Raw genomic sequence first — 26,024 nt, forward strand, 5'->3', positions numbered from 1 at the left:
CTGAGGATAATAGAAAGTGCCCTATTATCCTGAGTCCATTTATATTCTCTTATCACGTGTTATAATGTTTATCCTTACAACACATACCCGACCATAAGACCAGTTAAGAGAATTCTTTAACGTTAGTCTGGTCACCATGGAGCTCTGGGTAGACCATGGAAAAGTTACTCCTTGAGGACTCAACAGCAGCTACCAAAAATAAATTTTTCCTCCTACGTCAAACCTGTATTTTAAATTAAATTACAGTAACTTTAATTTCATTTAAAGTTTAGCGTAATACTTTTGGAGCGTGATTAGGGTCATATTTAATTTTTAAACTCTAGAAGTAAGCAGTTATTAGCCATTTTTGAGACCGTGCCAAACTTACATGAAGATTCCCCTTGTGCGAGGGGGTCTGGAACGTAACCTCACATAAGTTCGGGGTATTACTGTAACCCCCTAAATTAAAAGTGTCCCCTCCTATCTTAAAACCCAGATTAAAAGTGTCCTCCTATCTTAAAACCCAGATTAAAAGTGTCCTCCTATCTTAAAACCAGCAAACGAAGAATAGGTCTCATTCAGCGCTATGGAGTAAGTAATTGGTAATCCTCCTGGGAGCTAAAGGTAACATGTTCTGATCAACAAGAATAGCGCCATTCTTATTGGAGGACTTCAAAGCACCTTATCCTCTTTTGCTTTTCTGGCAGCCTTCTTAAACTTGGAAGCCTCTCTTTTCTGTAAAACATCTAGTTAAACTCTGAGAACCTTCTTAGAACTTGGAGGCCTCACCCCCCCCCCCTTACACATTTTATTTTCTTGTCTGAATTTCCCTCTTTCATGCACACACATTCTATCCTGTAAAAGTTTTCTTCTCAAGTTAATGAAGCTCATTTTTGATCAGTTGTGCCAAGGTTAGTTCATGTAATCTTTTGTGCAATACTTCAACACCTATCATGGCAGCCTCTCAGACTTCCAAAGGCGTACTTTTCATAAATGCAACCGTGGATATTCTTATGATGAATTTAAGGACTGAATCAGGAATCATTTGCTAATAAAATTTCTGGAACAAATATCATCCAGGTGGAAATTCATATAACTAAGTGTTTTATATTACTCATACAGTATCCACCTGATTTCAGCTAGTGTTAAATCAGAGAGGACATTTAATCATTCTTGTACGTAATTACTTACTTTACTTCATCTTCCCACCACTGGCCAGTGGCATAAAGCTGATACAGTTCCTCTCCATCTGTCCTCTATCCTGAACCATTTCCCTCCGCTTCCCTCTAAGTGCTCGGGATTTCCTTCTTCAAGATCTCTGAACAATTAGGTATGTCCTATCTACCTCCTCCTTGGCCTTCCCAGCGTCTTCTTACTATATGTACTGCTCTCAGTGCTCTCCGGGGGTCTCTATTCCCATCCATTCTCTCAACACGTCCAAACCATTTCAGCCTTCCCCTCTTCAGCCTGATACTGACTGGCATTTGCCTTAATCTTATCCTGATGTCTTCATTCCTAAGAAAATCGTCCCCTTTAATGCCAAGTATCCTCCTCAGCAGCTTCATCTCAAAAGCATCCAACTTTCTCTCCTATGTTCTGGTCAGTGCCCAGGTGGACGAACCATACATCTTGTACGTAATACAATTAATTATATTTTAGCTGCTATTACATTAAAATGGACATTTAGTCCTTCTCATGCTGTAATTCCATGAGTAAATTTCTAATTTTGATTTATTACTTTATTTGCCTTATTATCTCTGAATTCGCCCGGTTTCAACCCATTGAGGTTCTGTTGACTTCAAATAATGTCAGCCTATTCCCAACATTACAGCTTTTCATGACATCGAATAACCTCTTTGATTGAAGATTTTTGGCAAATTCTGACATGTCATCTCAACTCTTTCTCTTCACCACTTTTCAAAATGTATTTAGCTTCAAAATGACACTGACACCAGCCTTTATGCCATGAAAATTTAGACCCACGTGTGCATCACAGGCAAAAACATTGCAATATCTATAACTGGTCAGCATATGCTGAGAATAACGAATTTTAGGACGCTCCAAAAAATCTCAAGAGGTTAAATGCTTCGTCTGAAGATCGATACTAATGTTATCATTAAAATATTTCATCACCAAAACTGAAGGAAATGTAATACCCTGCTTTTAACCATGGCTATTAAAACCAATTTGAAAAAGGCATATGTAGAGTATTCTGTTCTTTATTAGAAAAAAGAATCAATTAACACACTCTGTTACTCAATACTGTATTTATAAGATATACAGTATATATCAGCATACTTTCAAAAAATAGGATTATTGTAATGGAATGATATAAAAATGATTAAATTATTCATCTGTTCACAGCAAAGCCACATACAGCATACTGGCGCTCTGCAGGCATGTTTCATTCACATCTTGGTGCATTGTCAAACTGCCATCTTACATGGAATGCATAAGCAGAGACTCATTTATTCAGAAGTCAGTTTAAATCATTTTTTACAGATCTGCATCGACATTAAGCATTCAATTAGGAAAAGACAATGGTTTACTGACAATTCTATAACTTAACAATGATGATACATCATCAAGCACCTTGCAAAGCAACGAGTCCCCTGTGAAATTCTGCCACTCCTGTCCTTCCGGTGCTTTCATTACCAGAAAAACTCCCCATCATTTCCATTCTAGTAAATCTAGGTCCTCAAATTCTTCTGGCACTCAGAAAAATTTTGGATTTCAACTTGTTTAGTGGTATATTTATAAACACTCAATGAGACCAGTACATATTATGAAGATTCAATTCTAAATTACGGACGCTTATTAAATGGTCAATGACTTCAAAAGCAGCATAGCAAAAATATATGTATATAGGTTTAAATCTATTAATGGTTCACCATGGAAGCAGACTTCAAAATACTAAAAGCACTTGTTACCCATTGTGCGAGTAAGATTTGATTCCAACTTGTGAACTTATTCACTGACTTACTGAAAACCTTTCATTTTATTATATGAAACTGCAAAAGTGCAACAAAATACACAGTTAGGTATTAACTTGCGAAATTATTTGGCGAAATGTTATCATTAACGTCAAATGTAGCTAAAGGATTTGGTTTCAGTTTGTGCCCTTGGGAAACACTTTTATAAATTTTCAAATCTTTGTGAGGTCCCGTCATTTAACGAACTATGCGGAATTGTGTCTGCAGACTCAAATATATCTATGGCATGGCCCTGAAGTTGGATTATAAACAATTCAAAATAAATAAATAACACAAAAGACCACTTACACAGATAAGTAAAAGACCTTTATACTGTATGTATATAGTAATTTACACTTATTCTATTCATGGACCAAACCTTTCAACAGGTCTGTCATGAAAAAGCTGAAGTAAATACAAATCTTGCATTTATCTGCTAAATGCACATGAATACCCTTCAGGAACAAAATCGGTCATTCGTACCATCACAAATCCAATTTCATATGTGTATTTAGATCTGTATACATAATATATGCACTTCAGGATATCATTAAAGTTCATGATACGTACGTTCGTACATCGAATAACGACAAACTCCCACTTTGCAAATGAGTCATTCGAAAGCTCGGCATTAAATATCAAACTACCAACTGAAAGACAATATAAATATTTACATTTTTAGGATGAAGGCATCCATAGTAAATTATTGTTTTCAATGACTGGGTCTCAATTCATTCAGTAACTGTGTCTAACAGATTGGCAAGAGCATTGTGCTCCGTGGACAAGGGAGAAACGGCGTTATCAGGAATAGCTGCCAGATGGAAACTCGTCCTAATCTGTCTCCCGCGGCCAGAAGTGCTACTCTGCAAAGGGGAAAATAGTTTACTCAGTATTTCGCATTGATTTGACATTCACAAGTAAGGGTGCCTTTTGAATGATCTATGAAAAAAGTCTTAACATTTTAAAAGGCTTTTGCCAATACTTAATACTAAGATGTGCTCTGGTTAAAAACTGCCATTGCTGCGGTTTCTGTTTTTGTTGCAACAATTCAAAGTTATGAAGGAAGTAATAAGTACTTCTAAACATTATTATACAAGACCGCATCAGAATTATTTTCAAAGCTTCAGTTTACCCCACAAAGATCCAGAATAATCATGAAGCCTGAAAATATTTAAATCACATGGAAAAAAAAAATTATAAAAAATATCTAGAACACTAAAACCCTATGCAGAATTCTCAAGTGTAAATCTTACTCTTTTTTACTGAAAACTTTAAAAATACTGGCAAAACTTTATGAATACAAAAACTACAAGCGAGAGTCTTTTTAATAAACGTTCCAACACGAAAAAGATCTAGCACATTTAAATCAAAGATGCAGAATTCTTGAGTCTAAATCTGACTTACTCTTTCCTGTTGAACTTCAAGTAAGTGATCGATGCTGGTTTTTCTGCACCAGGCAGACTTAAAAATGGCTGACAGCTCTTCGTGCCAAAGTCGTGCAACACCACCTGTCCGGTGACAACCCAACAGCTACGATCATTGGCCTCGAGGGTGATAATTCTGAACTGTTATAACTTCTTCGCTGTATATGACACTCACGGTTTGTTTTGGCTGTAAAAAATAAAAAACAAAAAATCATTATTTGAATGAATACAAAGCCCGTCTAGTAATTTTTTCCAAATAAAAGGTTGCTCTTAAAGACCATATTTACCCTTCTCATTAAAGTGTCTTCATTTACGTAGAAAGAGCTGACTCCATTTATGTGAATGCCATTTTCATTTATACAATTTTTCAGAGTTTCTCCATCAAATATTGGTCACCTACAGTATTAGCAATTTGCTTAATAAAATTTTTTGTTTGGGAATTCATTTTCCTTTCAAATTCAAATTTCTAAATTAACATCTTGACTCAAAAGATCATTTAGGCTAGGCTATACTATATGACATACAAAAGCTCTCTGCAAGTTGAAAATAAATCAATCATTATTATCATTATTATTATCATTACGTATTTAGAAGATGGGCCCTATTCTATGGAACAAGCCGACCACAGGGGCAACGCTCTTGAAATTCAAGCTTCCAAAGAATGGTATTTATTGGAATGAAGTAACAGAAGGTATTAGCAAATACATATAGAAATCAGTTATTAAAAAAGAAAAATTAAATTAACAAATTAATAAATAAATAAATGAAATTGTAAGTAAACTATTAATATATGAGTATTTTTAGGGTAGTAATGCATTGCATCTTTGCTATGACTTTTGAGGTTTAAATGTCCCGATATCCATAAGGAGACTGTTCCACAGTCCAACGGTGAGAGGAATAAAGGACCTCTGGAACTGAGAAGTTTGACAGCAAGGCAAAACATTTACTGCATATTGGTACTGCTTTTCAGTCACATGTGGCTGGATCATTTGTGAATGTGAAAGATCTTTGTTAGAATACAACTTACGAAAAATTTAACAAAAAAAATAACAATAATACCTGTAGTATTGAGTAGAGGCGTATCTGATTGTCCGATGCTGAAGACAAGATGGCGTTGTGATGGTGCTGAGAGAACTGGGACGTCCAAAACTCCCCCCCCCCCTGCAGTATGGGGGCTAAGGACAGACGTCACGCATCTCATTACTCTGACGTGATCGAATTCCCTTCCAGCAGGCACCTTTGTGGTATTGGAATTGCATTTGAAATATGAAATTTAGACCAAGGGATAAGTGCTGGGACCTATGAGGTCACTCAGCGCTGAACAGGAGTAAAACATCACAGATTTATGATGAATCAATTGTTAGAAGAAAGTGGAGAGTGAGATGTAGCTAGGGGCTTGAAGGGATGCTGCAAAGAATCTTAAGTAAATCCTACAGTGCACAGCATGAGGTGCACTGATGGCACTGCCCTATACAGGGATGTGTGGTATCAATATATTAGCAATATTCAATTTCCAAATTTCATTCATATGAATACAAATCGTATATTTTCATAAAAAGTATAGTACATAAATATGACAATTTGTCCAAAATTGCATTTTTCCTAACTATACAAACCTGAGGTCCTTTACAATAGGAAGGTACTAGCGGCAGCTGGATAGGTCGTAAGCTTTCGAACAAGGGGTTCGGTAGTTAACTGCTGTCCGACAGGCGCGCGCGCGCGACTGGGAGGTAAACAAATCACTTTTGCTTTTGGCCCAAGCAAAAACTGCAGAGTGAGGGGTGGCATGAGGTGGGGCTATGTGTAAAAGGACCTCAGGTTTGTATAGTTAGGAAAAATGCAATTTTGGACAAATTGTCATTTGTTCCGACACGGCATACAAACCTTCGGTCCTTTTACAATAGGAAGACTCACTTCTTGTGGGTGGAATCTGAGTCTTTTGTGAACAGACTGGTGTTCGCCCAACCTTGGAAGCCTCCCTGGTCGTAAGAGCGAGGGAGGGATCCAAGCCTCTGTCCGATTGATCGGGGTGTGCACCGCAGGATCAATGGTCAGACCTCTGGACCGAGTACTAAGAGAGAGGCATGCGTATCTCTTCGTACCAGCAATGTAAGAACTTGTTCCTGTACAGGAGCAAATATAAAGTCATGGGTTTGACTCTTGTAGGCATCCACTTCCCCCCCTTGTAGAAGGAAGTGGTGGATATTCTGCTCCTATCCCTAGTGAAAGGGATAGGATGGGGCTCTGTCATATAGCTCACCTGCATCTCGTCCTCATCCAGCGTAGTGACGACCGTGGCCCTCTGCCCACAGGTAGAGGAGGAGGAAAAGATGGGAAGAGAGAGCCAGTCACTCACTCACTCACACATCCATCCACACAGTCACACCAGGACTCGATGCTGTTCAGCCTGCGAGGGTCTGGGTTAGCTACACAACTTGTTGAGCAGCCACCACGGGTCCCAAGGAAAAGGTATCCAAGGACCTGTGGGCAATATCCCGAAGGTAGAAGGACGTAAAGGTAGTCTGGTTAGACCAGACCCCCCCCTGCCTTCAGGACCTGCGCCACGGAGAAGTTCTTACGAAACGCCAACGAGGGGCCAATACTTCTGACTTCTGGCTCTCGGACGGCACGTACGGATGTCCGTCACTACCAATAACAGCCTCATACGCCCTCCTATGACCTCACGCAGCCAGAATGAAAGAGTGTTCTTGGATACTTCTTTCTTGGTGACGCCGGTGCTAACGAAGAGGCGTCGACACTCAGGCCTGAGGTGTCGAGTTCTCTTCAGATAGCGCCGTAGCGCCCTCACAGGACAAAGCAGCATCTCATCCGCATCATTATCAGTGAAGTCCAATAGGGAGGGAATCGTTGAATGACTCGAACCTGTCGTCAGGGATCGACGGTTTTCTGAGTCTTCGCAACGAAGTTCGGGACGAAATCGAGCGTCACGGATCCCCATCCCCTGGAGTGTCGTACATCATAGGAAAGACCATGAAGTTCCCCTACTCTCTTCGCCGATGCCAGGGCCAGCAAGAAGAGGGTCTTGAGGGTCAGATCCCTGTCTGACGACTCTCGGAGTGGCCTCGAACGGCGTTCGAGTCAGACTCCTAAGGACGAGAGTCACATCCCACGCAGGGGGCCTGAGTTCCCGGGTGGGCAAGACCTTTCGAAGCTCTCATAAGCAAGGAGATCTCGAACGAGTTCGAGATGTCCAATCCCCTCAGTTTCAGGACGAGCGCCAAGGCGGCTCTGTATCCTTTGACTGTGGGGACTGAGAGGAGCTTCTCTCGGCGAAGAAAAACGAGGAAATCCGCTACCTGCTGAAGAGTGGCTCTGAGAGGAGATAGACCCCGTCTACGACACCAACCACAGAAGACGGCCCACTTCCCCTGGTACACAGCTGCAGAGGACTGACGGACGTTTCCAGCCATCTCTGTTGCTGCGCTACGAGAAAAGCCTCTCGTTCGCAAGAGATGGTGGATAACAGCCAGCCGTGAAGACGTAGGGACTGGACTGCTCGGTGGTACCGCTCGACGTGTGGCTGGGCGAGAAGGTTGTGCCAAGGGGGAATCTCTCTCGGTTCTCCTGCGAGAAGAGCCAGCAGGTCCGGATACCAAATGGCCTGTGGCCATTTGGGAGCCACCAGGATCATCCTGAGATTCGGGTGACCAGCGCTCGACTGATCACCTTGCGAATCAGGCTGAACGGGGGAAAGGCATAGGCGAAGAGGTTGTCCCACGGGTGTTGAAGAGCGTCCTCTGCAGCTGCCCATGGGTCCGGCACGGCCGAGAAGAACACCTGGAGCTTCCTGTTGTGCCGGGTGGCGAACAGATCCACGACTGGTCGCCCCCACAGGTCGAAGAGCCTTTCCGCCACGTCCTGGTGTAGAGACCATTCGGTCCCTATCACCTGATCCCGACGGCTGAGCGTGTCTGCTACTACATTCCTCTTCCCTGGAATGTAGCGTGCCGACAGCTCTATTGAGTGTGCCTGGGCCCACTCGTGCACCTGCCGAGTCAACTGGTACAACGGGAGAGACACTAGGCCCCCCTGTTTGTTGAACGTAAGCCCCACCGACCGTGGTGTTGTCGCACATCACACCACTGAATGTCCCATCAAGCGGTCCTGGAACTCTTGGAGAGCGAGGAAGAACGCTGCCTTTGAGTTCCAGTACATTGATGTGAAGGTGCTTGTCGTTCTCGTCCCACACTCCTGAAGTCAGCAACTCCTCCAGGTGTGCGCCCCATCCCTCGGTCGATGCGTCTGAGAACAGCTGCATGTCCGGGGGGGGGAGTGCGCAGGGGCACTTCCTCTTAAGAGGTTCCTGTCATCCAGCCACCAGGCTAGGTCCTGCCTCACCTCCTGTGTCAGTGACACTGGAAAGCTTGGGGGATCCGTCGCCTGCGACCAACTCTTTAGTCTCCACTGAAGAGACCGCAGGTGAAGACGCCCGGTGAGACTGGGGAACTAACTTCTCGAGTGACGACAGGTGTCCCGATCACGACTTGCCATCGCTGAGCTACCTGTTCCTGCCGAGACAGGAACTGGTTGGCTGCCTCCCTGAATCTGCTGATCCGCGAGTCTGCGGGGAAGACTCGCCCTGCTACCGTGTCGATCAGCATACCCAGTACTTCATCCTCTGCTTGGGCTCGAGATCGGACTTTTCGAAGTTCACAACACCCGATCCCAGATCGCGACAGAACTCGAGCAGTCAATCCCTGTCCTGTAGCAACTGCGAGCGGGAGCTCGCCAGGACTAACCAATCGTCGAGATACCTCATCAGACGTATCCCGTGCGAATGGGCCCAAGCAGACACCAGAGTGAACACTCGCGTGAACACCTGTGGGGCGGTTGAGAGACCGAAGCAAAGTGCCCATGAACCTGGTACACCGTCCCGTCGAGGATGAAGCGGAGGTACTTTCTGGAGGACTGATGAATGGGTATTTGGAAATACGCATCCTTCAAGTCCACTGAAAGCATGAAATCGTTCTCCCTGATGGAGTCGAGCACTGAGCGTGCCGTCTCCATCGTGAACCGGGTCTGGCGAACAAACCGGTTCAGGGGAGAGAGATCTATCACCGGGCGCCAGCCTCCCGTAGACTTTTCCACCAGGAAGAGTCGACTGTAAAAGCCCGGTGACTGATCCGTGACGATCTCTACAGCTCTCTTGCTCAGCATGGTCTTGATCTCCTGTCTCAGTGCTACGTCCTTCGATGACCCTGGAACGTACGACTGCTGTTGGACCGGGTTGGAGGTGAGGGGTGGCCGAGATTCGAAGGGTAATAGATATCCCTCCCGAAGGACATCTACAATCCAGGTCTCGGCGCCGTAGCGCTGCCAAGTTGCCCAATGGCTGGCCAGGCACCCCCCTACTTCCGGCAGCAGGTGAGGGGGAACGCCGTCCCTAGCGTTTCCCCCCTTTCTTCGACTTCTTCCCAGAGCCTCCACGGGAGGAGGAGGGCTGGGAGGAGGGCTGGTTACGGCTCCCCTTGCTAGAAGTCGAAGAAGACAGAGTCATTCCCCGGGGCTTCGACGCAGCTACCGTCTTAGCCACCGAGGAAGCGCTAGCCGAGCTCTTAGACTTGGCCGCAGTCCGAGGCTGCCCAGAAGCCTTCGAGACTGCCTGGTGAACCAGACGGTCACTGTCGTCAGTGCGCCGTCTGTCCACCGCAGCGTCCACCATCTCTCCTGGGAAGAGAGACGTGGAACTCCGTAAAGGTCCGTTGCGAAGTCCCAACGCTGCCTCACGCCCGGCCGTCCCTGGAAACCCGAGTAAGGACAGCGTCCCTTTGTCGGAGAACCAGGTTGGCCCACAGGTTCACCGTCTGGTGGGCAAGGAAGGAGATGGCTCTTCCCCCAGACTGGCAAAGTCTCCTGATAGCCGAGTCATCTTCGGGAGAAATTCCCCCGGAGTTGGCTGCGACCTTAGTACTGTGAGGGACCACAGATCTAGCCAGGAGACGGCCTGGAAAGCTGCCATGGCGGTAGATTCCAAGGACCGAGTGCCTACCACTTGTGCGAGAACCACAGGTTCTCGGACAGGAGCTGTTGCAGAGACACACCCGGAGTCAGCCTGGCTAACTCCGGGTTCACCTGTTTGGCGGCATCGGGTCTTCAGATGGCACGTAAAAACGCCGCTGTCGCAGCAGAGGAGGTGGAAGCAGCTTGCTCGACCTGCCAGACTTGAGAGAACCGTCTTGTCCGGAGACAAGCGATTCAACCTGGTCCAGCACTGAGTCCGCAAGCTCAGAACGCGGCAAACCCACCGTCGGTCTGGGTTCCCTCTTCGGGCCCCAGAACGACTCGAGCCGGGACGTGGGCTCGGATGGTGGGAGCGCGATCCTTCCCCGAGGTCGTTGTGCTGACGAATCAGCGCAATAACCTCGGCAAAGTTCCTCTGGATCTCAGGAGTGACTGCGTCCTGCGGAGTCGGACCGTCCAGTCCCTCAAACAGGAGCCCCACCGCCCGAGACCCTCCTCCCTCAAGGAGAGGAGCAGCGACAGACCCCTCTCGGTCTCCTCCAACCACCTGTGCGTACGACTGGCTGGTCCGAGAACCGAGCCTGGGTACGTACGACGACGTGGTGGGATCCTGAGGGGCGCACCCCTCACGATCACTCCTCAATACCTCGCCCCTCCCGGTGTAACCCGAGGAGGTTGAAGAAGGTATGGGAGAGGAAGACCTGACGCTCCCTCCTCGCTCGCTGGCAGAACCAGCGGGCTTGGAAGGCTGCAGGCGATCGCCAACCCGCGTGGCGATCGAGCTGCAAGACGCTAGTCGAGCCGTCTCGCTGTGGAGAACGGCTGGACCGAGAACAGCGGCCCGACGGCCCCGTCTCGTGTGTCAGAGGAGCTGGTGCTGGTCGCCGTACCCGATCGCTCTCTGTGAGAGTGACGGTCAGGCGACCGGCGAGCTCCACTGTCACGGTGAGATCGGTGCGTATCCTCACGGTGCGTCAGTTCGCTGGTACCAGCCGTGGCTGGTGCCGGCGAACGGGGGGGACCTCTTCCCAGCCTCAGCCCGTGGCCGGTCATGGACCGTCACGTCCAGCCCGGGTAGCCAGCTGCTCGCCGCGAGAGCGAGAGCTGGTCTGGTGAGAGTCGCGTGAGCGGCTGTCACCAGTCTTCCGCTCCGTGCCGTGAACCTGACGCTGAGCGGACTCAGAGGTCTGGTTCCTGGCTGCACGGTCGCTGGTAGGCGACCGTACACTCGGTACCTCTCGCGAAACGAGTCGGCCGAGCCGGACCCTGCTGCTGTGGCCGAACCACTGACAGCAGGTGAGGAAGTGCCGGTGTTAGCCGGCACTCCTCTGGTCCCCGTAGTCTTCTTCCTTGCGGGGAGAAGAGACGGGTCCTGCCCCCGAAGGAGCAGGGTGACCAGCGGAAGAACCCCCCGTCTCACCAGAGCGAGACGGGCCCTTAGAAGTTCCCGAAGGAGACTTCTTAGGGGGGGGGGGAGGCGACCTTCTTCTTCTTCGCGGGAGCCTTAGAAGAAGAAGGGGAAGAGGCGGCAGACGACGACGACGACGAAGAAGACGATGAAGACGACGACGACACCTTCCTCCTCTTCTTCTTCTTCGTCAACCTTCTCAGGACCGACGTCAGATCTGTCATCCAGGACGGAGCCGGGGCTGCTGTTGCCGAAGCAACAGTGGCCCGACGCACCTGTCCGAACAGATCAGCATCGGGAGCAGCGGCGCCAGGAACAGGAACAACATCAGCAGGTGCGAGCATCACAGGAACGGCAGAAGAGACAGCAGGAGCAGGTACAGGAACGGCAGCAGTGGTCAACGTCACGTCCGTGGACAGCAGCTGGGCAGGTACGGCAGGTACGGCAGACTGTGTAGGCGGTCCAGATGGGCGGACCAGCGGCACAGACGTCCTAGGTACCGGTGGGAGGTCCAGGGGCGAGCTCTTCGGGCACACGAAGTCCGGTCGCGGCAGCACGGCAAACCCAGGTGGCGGCATCACACTCCCCCGAGTTACGGCGACTGGCCCCTGCACCGATGTAGTGGGTGTCACAGAGACCGCGTGCTGGGTGTACACCAGGTGAGGAGGTGAAGCGTAGCCGGGTGTTGTAAGGGTCGTGGTGGTGGTCGTGACCGTTGCATGGGTGACCGCCACGGAGCCAGCGAGATGGTAGAGCAGCCCCTGGACACTCGGCACGCCCTGCAGCCCCAACGATGCCCACACCTGTCCGAGGTCATCCTTCGCGGCAACCGCACCTGAGGAGGCAAAAGTCGGGTGATTAGAGGGATCCTCTACCCGCTCGCGCGAAGACGAACGGATAGAGGACCCAGAGTACAACTCGACGTCAGGGTATCTAGCGCCCTCCTCCACACTCGACAAGTCAGGAGAGGAGAAGGACCTAGACACCCCCCCCGAAGGGGAAGGCGCGAGACGTGGAAGTTGAGCGGGCGGCAGGAAAGAAGACGAAGTGTCCGTCACCAAAGGAGTCGCGGGAGAGCTTTCCGACGACTCCTTTGCAGGCCTTCGCTTCTTCCTGCCCTCATACAAAGTCCACTGCGCCTCCGACCAATCATTACACACATCACAAGGCTCGGCTCGGGTGCATTCGCGCCCCCGACACCGAGCACACAAAATATGAGGGTCTATCTCCGGGAAAGAGCGGAACTTCCCGCATTTACGCCCTTCGGTACCCGGGCATAGTCTCCGTGGGGTAGCGAGGCGAGGAGATTCCATCATTATCCAATTCAGTTGAATTAATATGAAAAGAGAGAAATGATTGTACTTACAATGAACTCTTTCATACACAAACACAACCAAATACTCAAGAAAGCAAACGACGAGAAGCGGGCAGAGAGCGTCGAACACACACGTCCACTCGCTGTGAGGCCGAAAGCAAAAGTGATTTGTTTACCTCCCAGTCGCGCGCGCGCGCCTGTCGGACAAGCAGTTAACTACCGAACCCCTTGTTCGAAAGCTTACGACCTATCCAGCTGCCGCTAGTACCTTCCTATTGTAAAAGGACCGAAGGTTTGTATGCCGTGTCGGAACAAACATCAGTTGTAAGTGGTATCACTAACAAGTGTGTGCTAAGCGGAAAATGTATAAAATAATTGTGTGCTGATCTTGAACAAAATTTTTCTTCAATTTTAAAACAAACTTCTATTTTCAAAAACCAAGCTTTGGTCAGATAGGACAATTTTGTGTAACTTTTCATGTCAGTGTTTCAACAAAATATCACCAGACAACTAGAATAGGTTTTAGTACAATGCTTTGAAAACACTGATTGGGCAACTCCTTCAAGATGTCAATTATCACTTATTTTCTTTAAATGACAGTTATTATTATTATTATTATTATTATTTTATTATTATTATTATTATTATTATTATTATTATTATTGTTGTACTTAGGAAGCAGACCCTCTCTCAAGCATACTTTATTTTAAGTAATGGCTACTTCAGCAGCATTACACTTGTAGAGATTCTTCTCTATTTTGCGAATAGCGGCTTTTTCTGTGCTACTTAAACAGGCTAGTAGAGCGCCTATAGAGGTCATGGTCAAATACAGGTCAAATAGGTATATATATTTGAATTTTACAGATAAACATATGATACCATAGTCATCAAAGTCATTAACGATTTTTTTTCTCTCTCTCTCTCTCTCTCTCCTCTCTCTCTCTCTCTCTCTCTCTCTCTCTATCTCTCTCTCTCTCAAAGCGAGCTTTCGTCTGGAGCTGCCAGATATCCTCGGGCTGGGAAGCTGAGGGTGGACTGATCTTGGTGTGGTGTCCATCCTCCTTATATCTGTGGTTGACATCGGGAAGGCCCCTGATGCCCGTCGGTTGCACCTGCTGGAGGCGCTCCTCATCCAGCAAATAAAACCTACACTGAATATGACGCAGGAAGAATTTCTCCTCCCTACGAGTATGAGAAGACCTGCCACCAACAATGACACCACCGATCACGACAACTCCACGGAAGACAACGCCCCCGAACGAGGTACTCCTGCAGCCAATGGAAAGCAAATTAGCCATGACATCTCACAGCATAGCGCAATGTCCATCAACGTTACAGTGCCGCTCAGGAGCTCCAGACGGCTGCAGGATATGCAGCATCGCAACCATCAGCTCGAAAAAAATGGCTTGAGACCTGGCTCAGGCAACCAATGAAAACGAAGACTCACCGCCACCAGCCAATAGGAGACATGCATGGGGCAGACCCCCTGCTGTCAACCACAGATATAAGGAGGACGGACACCACACCAAGATCAGTCCACCCTCAGCTTCCCAGCCCGAGGATATCTGGCAGCTCCAGACGAAAGCTTGCTTTAAGAAAGATAGGGAGAGAGAGAGAGAGAGAAAATCGTTAATGACTTTGATGACTATGGTATCATAGTTTATCTGTAAAATTCAAATATATACACCTATTTTGACCCTGTATTTGACCATGACCTCTACAGGCGCTCTACTAGCCTGTTTAAGTAGCACGGAAAAAGCCGCTATTCGCAAAATAGAGAAGAATCTCTACAAGTGTAACGCTGCTGAAGTAGCCATTACTTTTAATAAAGTATGTTATTGTCATGATACAATAAAGTTTTATGCATACTTACCTGGCAGATATATACGATTAATGGCCCACCCGGCCTCCCCTCAGGAGACAGGTGGAAGAGAAAATCTGTCTTAGAAAACGGGAATGGTTCCTATTCCCGCCACCCAGCGGCGGGGCGGTAGATCACCTGACCTACCTGTAGAGTGTGCCGAGAAATTCGAATTTCTATCGGGGACGATGGAGTCTATAGCTAAGTATATATCTGCCAGGTAAGTATGCATAAAACTTTATTGTATCATGACAATAACATTTTTATGCATTCAAATTACCTGTCAGATATATACTTAGCTGATTGGCACCTTTGGCGGAGGGTAAGAGACAGCTAATTTACTGAATAGACAGGAAACAACATATGTTGTAGGTAATAAAAATAAAAAACCTTGGTTCCTACCTGTGTTAGCGAAAGACTTCATGGCTACTGCCTAGGAGCCTGTATCGCTTCAAGAGCCTCAGCGAGGTAGTGACCTCATGCTAAGAGTTCTTGATGGTCTGTTACAGGGGTCTTACCCACTTACGCGACAGAACCTTAGGATCTTTGTCAATGGGGTCCTATCCACTTACATGACAAAACACCTTGCCTATTGGACATGATCATAGAGCACGACACTAATCCCGATCACCTGATCCTAAATGGGGTTAGTACTAAGATTGAAAGGAGTCATCCCCGAACATCCTTTCAAGCAACCCACAACTCAACAACAATATTACAAATAATCATTAAAAACACAAAAACAAAATTAAGGATCAGCATCTGCTCCATTTCCCAGCATAGTATCCGCTGATACATACGGTCCAAGAGAAAAACATTTTTCGTATGTTACTCTAACATACTGAATTGCACCTCCAATAAGTTGCTGCTAAAATGTTTCTCATTGACATATTCTTAGTGAAAGAAAGGGAAGTTGCCACAGCCCGGACTTCGTGAGCTTTTACTCTCAGCAGCTTTAAAGAGTTCTCTTGGCAATCCCTGTGAGCTTCGGTTATCACATTTCTGACAAAGAACGCCAGTGCGTTCTTTGACATAGGTCTTTTGGGGTTTCTACCGAACACCAAAGACTTTGTCGCATCCCTGAAGCTGTGTCTTCCTTTTTTAGATAGAACTTCAAGGTCCTGACTGGGCAAAGGGACCGATCCAACTCTCTACCTACTAGAGAAGAGAGTCCCTTGACTTCAAAACTTCTAGGCCAAGGTTTTAGAAGGGTTCTCATTCTTTGCTAGGAATAGATCCTGGAAAGAAATAACAGCAGAGTCTTTTTTAAAACACCCACCCGAGAGTCCAAAGCATGTAATTCACTGATCCTCTTAGCAGTTGCGAGAGCCAACAGGAATATACATTTACTAGTAAGATCTCTGAATGAGATTTTATCTGGAGGTTCGAACCTGTCCGAAATCAAGAATTTTAGGACTACGTCAAGGTTCCAACTCGGGGGAATAGAAGATCTCAATTTAGAAGTCTCGAAAGACCTGATGAGATCATGAAGATCTTTATTATTTTCCAAATTCAGTCCCCTGTTCTAAAAACAGCTGAGAGCATGCTCTTATATCCCACTTGATAGTGGATACAGCCAACTTCGACTCTTCTCTTAAGAAGAGGAGAAAATCAGCGATTTCGGTCACAGAGGTATTGGAAGAAGGACAGCTTCTTGACCTACACCATCTACGGAAAACTTCCCACTTCGATTGGTAGACCCGCAAGGTAGAGGCTCTGCGGGCTCTAGTAGTTGCAGTTGCAACTTTCTTTGAAAAGCCTCTCGCTCTGACCAGTCTTTCGATAGTCGAAAGGCAGTCAGGGAGAGACTTTGAAACCTCTCGAAGTGGGGTTGTCTGAGCAGATCTGTCCTTTTTGGTAGAGATCTGGAGAAGTCCACCGTCCATTCCAGTACTCTGTGAACAGTTTTGGGAAGGCCAGAAGGGAGCAATTAGAGTTAATCTTGTTCCCGTCGATGCCACAAACTTTCTTAGTACTTCCCCCAGCAATTTGAATGGGGGAAAGGCGTAGGCGTCTATGCCTGACCAGTCCATGAGGAAAGCATCGATCACCGTGGCTCTGGGATCTTCTTCTAGAGAGCAGAAGTTGTCTATCTTCCTGGAGAGGAACGTGGCAAACAGGTCGATCTGGGGTCTTCCCCAGAGGGACCACAGTTGTCTGCAGACTTCTGAGTGGAGCATCCACTCTGTCGGGAGTACTTGGTTCTTTCTGCTCAACCTGTCTGCCCTTAGGTTTTTTACACCCTGAACAAACCTTGTCCGCAGAATTATGCCCCGTTCATCTGTCCAGGTCAATAAATCTCTCGCTATTTCGTACAGTGAGAAAGAGTGAGTGCCCCCTTGATTCCGGATGTAAGCCAGAGCTGTGGTATTGTCGGAATTGACTTGAACTACCACTCCTCTGACTTCCGCTTCGAAGTATTCCAGGGCTAGATGAATAGCCAGGAGTTCCTTCGCATTGATGTGCAGTGTAGCCTGTTCCTTGTTCCAAGTACCTGCCACTTCCTTTGGGGCCCAGTGTTGCCTCCCCAACCATGTTTCCGAGGCATCGGAAAACATCACTCGGTGAGGGTTCCAAATCAAGAGGGACACCCCTTCGTTCTTTATTAATGAGGTTAACCACCACTTCAGGTTGGACTTTATCCCCTGTTGAATGGGAAAAAAGTCTGACAGGTCTCCTGTCTTTTGACTCCACATTTGTCTGAGATAAAACTGCAGAGGTCTGAGATTTAATCTCCCTAGGGAAATGAACTGCTCTAACGAGGAAAGGGTGCCCAGCAGACTGAGCCATTCCCTCACCGAGGTCCGTTCTTTCCCTAAGAAGTTCGAAATTTTTTCTAAGCCTCGAGCAATTCTCTCTTGCAATGGAAACACCCGAAAACCCCGAGAATCCATCTGTATCCCCAGATAGACTATGTTCTGTCTGGGGATCAATTGTGATTTCTCGAGGTTCACGAGTAGTCCCAGAGATTTTGTCAACTCTAAAGTCTTCTCCAAGTCCTTCAAGCACTGAAGTTCCGATTTTGCTCTTATTAGCCAATCGTCTAGGTAAAGGGATATATTTATCCCTTCTAGATGTAGCCATCTCGCAACATTCGTCATTAGGGCTCTGAATTGGAATACTTTTCCCTGCATCATGAATCGAAGATATTTCTTCGATGATGGATGCAGGGGAACATGAAAGTAAGCATCCTGTAGATCTAAAGAGACCATCCAATCTCCTGGACGAAGAGCCGCAAGAACCGATTTCGATGTTTCCATAGAGAACTTTGTGTTCTCTACAAATCGGTTCAATGCGCTCACATCCAGGACCGGTCTCCACCCTCCCGAGGATTTCGGAACCAGAAAAAGACGGTTGTAGAATCCTCAGGAATGCGGATCCCGAACCAATTCGATAGCCTCCTTTTGCAACATCTGCTCTACCAGTTGCAATAATGCTTCTTTCTTGGCAGGGTCCCTGTATTGGGCTGACAGTTCCCTCGGGATCGTTGTTAAGGGAGGACTGTCTCAAAAGGGGATCAGATATCCCTTCGTTACCACTGAAAGGGACCATCTTTCTGCCTCTCTCAGAGTCCATTCTTCGGAAAATTTCCGAAGTCTGGCCCCTACCGGTGCTTGAAGGACTGGAGTCTCATTTTGTTTTCTTGATAGGTCTGAATGAAGACCTCTCTTCTGTATTCCTCTTCTTCTTAAAGGAAGGTCTGGAAGAGGAGCTCCCTCGAAAGGGCTGTTGAGGAGTACGAGTCTCTCTCTTTACAGGAACAGAAGTCCTTGATTTCTTTGCAGATTGGGCCAAGAGATCTTGCGTGGCCTTTTCCGTCAAAGAATGTGATATGTCCTTCACTAGTTGTGCAGGAAACAATTGATCCGAAAGAGGAGCATAAAGAAGAGATGACCTCTGGATAGGAGTAACTGCTTTCGTCAGAAAGGAACTAAACAAGACTCTCTTCTTCAGAATTCCAGTTCCAAAAAGCGAGGCCACCTCTCCTGATCCATCTTGAACTGCTTTGTCCATGCAGGACAGTACACTATAAAGGACTTCTGGGCTAAGAGATTCCTTCTCTTGAGTCTTCTTGGCCAACACCCCAAGGGACCAGTCTAAGAAGTTAAAGACTTCTAAGACATTAAACAATCCCTTGAGGAGATGGTCCATCTCAGAAGTCCCCCATGTGATCTTTGCCGATGACAAGGCTTGTCTCCTTGAAGAGTCCACCAGATTCGAAAAATCTGCTTCGGCAGTGGTAGGGAGAGCTAGACCCAGTGATTCGCCTGTCTCGTACCAGATTCCCTTCTTTCCTGAAGGTTTGGAAGGAGGGCAGGCAAAGACGGTCTTCCCTGCCTTCTCCTTGGATTTAAACCAATTTCCTACAAATCGAAGAGCCTTATTCATGGAAATGGTTGGTTTCATCTTAATGAAAGATGATGACTTCGAGACTTAGTGCTTGTAAACAAAGACCTCGGAGAAGGCGGAGCAGTAGGGCTTAATGAGTCCCCAAACTCTTGAAGTAAGAGGGCTGCCAGCGTCTTATAATCTGACAAGCCTGGAGCCGTATGATCTTCCGAATCCGAAACTTCTTCCAAATCCAATTCCATTTCCGAAGAGAATTGTTTGTTTTCGATAGGAGATGAGTCTCTTGCAACATCTGCCCCACTCTCGCAAGAACGACGGCCGCCTGTGCGACAACTTGCGTCCTTACGAGAGATAGGTTGATCCTGCAACACGACATTATCCTTCTCCTGGCAAGAGCGACGGCCGCCTGTGCGACATCTTTCTCTCCTGTCAGAGGAAGGATGTCCTCTCCTATCGCTCTCAACGGAACCAACCCTATCCTGACAAGGGCTACGGCCGCCTGTGCGGCACCTAGAGTCCCTGTCAGGTAAGGGCTTATCCTTCCGAAAGCTAGACAAATCCTCCTGGTTTAACTGTCTTTTGGAAGAAGTCCGTATATTCTGGCGCCTGGATGGCGCTTCTGGCTCATTGCGCCCGGCTGGCGCTTGTGGCGCATTGCGCCAGGTTGGCGCTCGTGGCTCATTGCGCCAGAATGGCGCTTCTGGCGCATCTGACGCTTCTGGCGCTTCTGGCTCTTCTGGCTCATATGGATCCTCTAGCGCATCTGGCGCATTTGGCGCATTGCGCCAGGCTGGCGCTTTTGGCGCATTCTTCACACTCATCCGAGGAGAATCCGCAACTTTTATGTTAGATCCTTCTTTCCTTCCTTTAGTTCTCTTTATCGGAAGGAAAGAGTCCTTTCTTCTGGGAGTCTCCTTCGTAAAAACTCCTACTAAAGCGGAGAGCTGCTCCTGTACATTTAGTAGGATTTTTGCAGCAGCATTCTCTTTTCTTTCCCGATGCAGGTGAAGGAGGTCTAGAAAAGGTAAGGGGAGTCCGATTTTGCGCTTAGGAATTAACTTGGTTTTCTTCCTTTCGCATGGAGATCCATCGGAGAAAAGCTCAGGGCTTGAATTCAACGTTGGAGCCTTCCAACTCCTTTTTAAGGGGCGTGACAGTTCATCAGAGCTCCAGCCCCTTACATTAGGTGAAGAATCTGAAGACGAAAAACACTGTTTTAGGATGCTTTTTCGATAGCGATCCTTGGCAGTTCGGGTCGTCACAGAATCTGCCGAGGGGACGCCTGATCGGTGGGGATTCTCCATAACCTCCGTAAGGCTTTTGACATTCCTTCTCCTCTGGGCCTGTGAGCTTGGAAGAGGTCTAGGCCTGGGAGCGAGATGAAGCCGATCAGACGCACCCTCCACTGCACTAGGGACACTTAAATCACTATCACTGTGCTTACCTTGTAAAGTTAGCATTTGACGTTCCATCCTTTGCAGTGCAGCTTTAAGATCTGCAATTTCCGTTGCTGGATTTGCAGTCTTAGTACAAGAGGAAGATGATACAGGTTTAGGGTTAGGTGTAATTTAATTGACTCATTAGAACGAGACCTACTTACGCTTCTGGAGGAAGCCTTCCTAGCCCTATCCATATCCAATTTCCTTAAATAGGAATTTAAATTCTTCCATTCTTCCTCATTCATATTTATACATTCATCACAGGTGTTAGATATAGAGCATTCATTCATTCTACACCCCTTACAAACTGTGTGAGGATCTAAAGCTTTCGGTAGCCTCACCATGCATCCCTCATTTACACACTGTCTTCTAACCGCAAAGCTAGAATCCGACATTATGAGAAAATTCCAAAAACCAAGTCCAAATAACAGTCCACGAAAGAGTATGCCAAACCAAAGATCCAATACGTCACCAAAACAACCGGCTTAGAAGATCAATAGCGATGAAAAAACACGAAAATCAAATCAGAAGGAACAACAACAATATTGATGTCCCGGCCGATAGAGAAAATCTGTCTTAGAAAACGGGAATGGTTCCTATTCCCGCCACCCAGCAGCGGGGCGGTAGATCACCTGACCTACCTGTAGAGTGTGCCGCGAAATTCGAATTTCTATCGGGGACGACGTCTATAGCTAAGTATATATCTGACAGGTAAGTTGAATGCATAAAAATTATTATTATTATTATTATTATAAATAGGTTTAACAAGACCACTAGGCAACATTCCTAGTATCTACACTCCCCCATAAGGACTTGTTCTTAATTGAGAGAGATGGAAGGAAATCTGAGCATAGTCAGGTTGAAGAAGTTGGACAGCCAAGCAAGACAAGGGCAAAGAGAGCAGATGAAAGTTACATACAGAGAGCAATGTGGATGGGGCCTACAAAGGGCAGCTCTGGAGAATAGTGCTGTCAGTGTGCCTCATGCAGTGCACTGTAGACCTTACTTAAGGTTCTTTACAGTGTCCTGTGGCCCCTAGCTGCAACCCCTTTCATTCATCTTACTGTACCTCCATTCATATTCTCTTTCTTCCATCTTACTTTCCACCCTCTCCAAAGAATTCTTTCATAGTGCAACTGCGAGGTATTCCTCCTGTAGTACCTGTAAAACCTCCTCAATCTCAATTTCCCTTTCAGTGCTGGAAGACCTCATAGGTCCTGGCACTTGTCCTTTGGCCTGTATTTTAACATTCCATTCCTCAGACGAAACAGGATGATAAAGTTTATCTGGACTGATTTTATAAAATCTACAAACTTCTGACAATACTACCAAAGTAAGGTAATCATCTAGAAGGAATCTCCCAATTCATGTTTTCACTGAGATCAAAATCTGCTCTAGTTTTTGTTATGGAACAGACCTACTGAAGGCATATTATAACTTCCCATTGAAAAACGATTGAATGATGTACCAAATACTTTAGAGTTATTTAAACATATTGTCAAGGTACAACAAACCTGGAAAATGTGTTGATCTTATTGCTACTGTGCCCTCAGCCATATTTACTGCCACAAGACCTAAATACAACATACACCAAAATTCTTATGGGAAAACTGACACGATAAGAAACTGGATGTACTATATATAAGTCTCTGCTATTATTCTTTTTGTTAGACTGACATCTATATGACTGGAGTTTTGGTCATGTGATGAAAAGGGATGACAAGCTACTCATCTGAAAGGTATTGGATATCATGGTAGCATGAAAAGGGTGGTTTTTGTGTGATTAAATGTTTGATTTTCTTTCTTTTATATTTTAAAAAAATTTTTGTTTTGCTTGTGTGTATGTTGGGTTTAGTTATCTTATTATTCTATTTTTTTTTTTGGGGGGGGGGCTTCGATAGATGGGGATGAGTAAGAGAACTTCGCTCCCTTTCACCTGGATGCCCACCGTTTAAAAGCTTGCTCTGCTTTGCAGCGAGTATATTATAGTTCACTGTTGTGTGGTCATTAATTGGATGAATAGGCATAGGACAAAACTGGCGTTTTATCAAACATTTCTAAAGGATATATGGAAAACTCAGTATGAAAATCAGTTATGGCAACCCAGAATCTGATTTATTGTAGTTCCGGTAAGAATTAATAATACAAAACATGTTTCCAAGTGATTGTAGGGTGAGGTGTATTCCAAGAAACTCAAAAACATTGGGAGGAGAATCAGTGTTTGAATCAGCCTAACAGTGAAGTTGTTTACAGAATTTGATTTAAAGTAGAGGAACGGAGAAAAGACATTTGGTTCTCAAATAAACTTTGTTTCTAGACAAATCCAAGTAGACTTCTTGGAAGATTTATCTTTCAAAGAATTGGATGTTTCCATTCTGAGGATTCAAATAGTGATATACATTAGGTTAGGGTTCTTTTGATAGTTGTGGGAAAATTATAGGATTGACTGATACCCATATTAGATTAAGGTTCTATCAATTATTGGGGAAAACTGTAGTGATAAAGTTAGGTTAATGAACTAAGGATAAGTTTAAGGAACTACAGGATTTAGTTAGGCTAAGTTAGGTATAGGAGGACAGGTTTGATGAGCTGTAGGGATAAGATTATTTTAAGTAAAGTTTTTGTACCGTAATATTAAGGTAATAAATTAAGTTAAGGAGAGCAGAGAGTTTCATTTAAGAATCCTTCCAATTTGTTCCCATTAATATCATGCTCCACTTGTGTAACTTGAAAAAAGCCCCTACAATATGGAAGTAGCAGCATGACAAGCACCTGCAGGAAGGCCCCAGGATAAACAATGGAAAACATGGAATAGATGCAAACCCAGACTTAATAGAAGACCAGGCAGCATGAGTAACAAGACACAGGAGAGTGTAGCGTAGTAATTTAACATTCAAAACTGTTAAGAACAATGATGAATCAACCTTAACAAGGCACTAACTAGCAAAGCAAAATTTCATGTAAGAGAATATCTATTTGTGAAATCAAGAGAACAGGGAGAACAAAATAACTTATAAATATGTACAGGAAAATTCCATAAAAACAAATATCAAGCCCAACTGACAACTCTTTACTATTATTACAACAGGGAGAGCCCATCAAACTATTACATGTTTAACAAAATAACTGAATCATATTCCTAACCTCTCACAAGGTGGCCCGAGGGATTCATCCATGAGTGGAGATGAACGATGGAATAATACAAAATCAAAGAAGCTGGACAGCTAATTAGGAAGACTAAGGAAATGAATGAATATCCAGATAGACAACAAATATACTTGAGGGATGACATTATATTCGTTAGTGCCTCCCAAACCGCCTGCAAACAAGATCACTTATTCTATCAAAAGGAGATTACCTCAGATGACGATGAGCATACAAATAGTCCTCCTCCCTCAGCTCCGATGACAAAGAGCGTTGGGTCTTCCTTGTTAAACGAGGCGGTTGTTACTTCAACGCCTTCGGTCTCATCAATGGGGCCTCGGATACCTCTGGGGACATCCTGACTTTGGAGCATAAACCTGAAATAAAAGTGACAGAATTTTGGATACTGAAGTTTTCGAGTTCTTAAATTAGAGAGCTGCATCAATGGACTTCAAATATCTCAATATTTTTTAGCCAACCTTGACTGGTCATTTAAGAACAAAACTTACAGAAGTTAGGCAACAAGGTGGTATGAAACCAAAAGGAAGGAGGAGTACTTCAAATCTTTCATTTTTTTCTTCAACCAATGTTGACTGGCCCCTTACGAACAAAAATTACAGAGTCAGACATCAAGGCAGGATGAAACCATAGGGGCGAGATGAAAAGTTAAATGCAGAGAGTAAATGTAGCTGAGGTCCTTACAAGGGACACTGCAGAAAACAGTAAGTACTCCTTATGGTGAAATGCACAAGGAACACTGTAGGAAATACCACTCTTATGCAATCTGGTCTTGACTATACATCAGAGGCATCAAAGCAAAATATAAATTGAGTACAATCAGGTTATGCAAATGCCTTTGTCTCTGAGACAACACCAGCTATAATACTTTTTAATTTTAATCAGTTTCCTTTTGGTCAGTCAACACTAAGCTATCTAAATTCTTTATAACTTTAGTTTCTTCTGTTTTCAAAGCTCATATAAGAACAGATCTTTTGAGAAAGTCCTAAGAGATTTCAGCAATATGAATTGGTAGTCTCTGAACAAATTCATGAGAAGTTTAAAGTCTGATTATTCCCCAAAAAATTCTTTGACAAACCTGATTATCTGGCAGACTCCCAAAAGTCTTATTCTATACACATTTTGATTATTTGAAATGAATTCCAAATTATTCAGACATTACATTATATATTTGGAATATTCTATTTTCTGATACAACACTGAAAGTTGGCCAGCAAAATATGTTAGGAAGTGGGAGGGTAGATGAATTGTTTGTAATGGTCTTTGAAAGCTGTAAGAGGTGGCTGAGTAGTATGATTGTACTGTACAGTATTCGGATAATCTAATTTAATAAGGATACATTTTGGTTGTAATACAAATAGCAATGGCAGTGATATTTAAGGATAAAAAATTTTCATATGTGACCATTATAACATGCTAAAAACCGTGAGGATGGGATCTTTGATTACAACAAATACAACAGGTATTCTAAAGCAATAATGAAAACATCTAAAGGATAATGATCATCAAATGCATCTGCTGAACATTAAAAGAAATGTGGTTTTATAAAATATAATGTACATAACTTACCCAGATTTCAGCGTAAATGTGGATTTCAATAAATTCAGTTTAAATACGAGGATAAAACCATTACTTGTGGAAGCAACGACAGAATTGCATATCTTGGGATGGGCTCTGTCTGCAGCTATCCACGACAGGGTTGTCACACACCCACGACAGTCTCCCACAACAACTGGAGATACGGATTCAGAGTGGGATAAATCAAACACCAGCAACTCTCCTGCAAAAGAACGGAAAAAAATATGCCACTTGATTTCACATAGAGTTTATTGCCAATATTTTTAAAACTGGTTTTCTTCATTTCAGGGGTTAAACATGCCATCAAGTGTCTCTACTTTCTCCTCTCTTAGGCACTTTCTGTCCAAATTCTTATCTGGATCACCCCTTCCAGCAAGTTCTCCAAAATTTGTTGGGCCTTCCTTCTGGTATTTGTCCTGCCAATGCCTTCTCTACTACTCCTCTGAATGAATACTCCTCCCCCTTCCTACAATATGCCAAAACTATCTAAATCTCAGAATTTTTATCGTAACTGTTAATATTATGATTCTCTCAAAAACATGTAACATTCTGTG

The 26,024-nt window shown here is 45.2% G+C and overlaps 2 protein-coding genes across 9 annotated transcripts in view; one reads left to right on the forward strand and one right to left on the reverse strand.

Annotated features, from left to right (window-relative positions):
• The window catches only part of LOC135199408 (uncharacterized), a 309,751-nt gene that overhangs the window by 84,345 nt on the left and 199,382 nt on the right, over window positions 1–26,024 (forward strand). The gene's annotated exons all lie outside the window — the stretch shown is intronic.
• LOC135198933 (cytoplasmic dynein 2 intermediate chain 2-like) overlaps window positions 4,488–26,024 on the reverse strand; it is a 30,225-nt gene continuing 8,688 nt past the window's right edge. The window contains exons 7-10 of the mRNA XM_064226851.1: window positions 25,462–25,672; window positions 24,089–24,251; window positions 5,541–5,612; window positions 4,488–4,562 (exon numbers count right to left, since the gene is read on the reverse strand). Of these exons, the coding sequence (XP_064082921.1) occupies window positions 4,488–4,562; window positions 5,541–5,612; window positions 24,089–24,251; window positions 25,462–25,672 (521 nt within the window). The remainder of the gene's footprint in view (window positions 4,563–5,540; window positions 5,613–24,088; window positions 24,252–25,461; window positions 25,673–26,024) is intronic.

This window comes from Macrobrachium nipponense, chromosome 25 (assembly GCF_015104395.2).
Source record: "Macrobrachium nipponense isolate FS-2020 chromosome 25, ASM1510439v2, whole genome shotgun sequence".
In the NCBI taxonomy this organism is placed as follows: Eukaryota; Metazoa; Arthropoda; class Malacostraca; order Decapoda; family Palaemonidae; genus Macrobrachium; species Macrobrachium nipponense.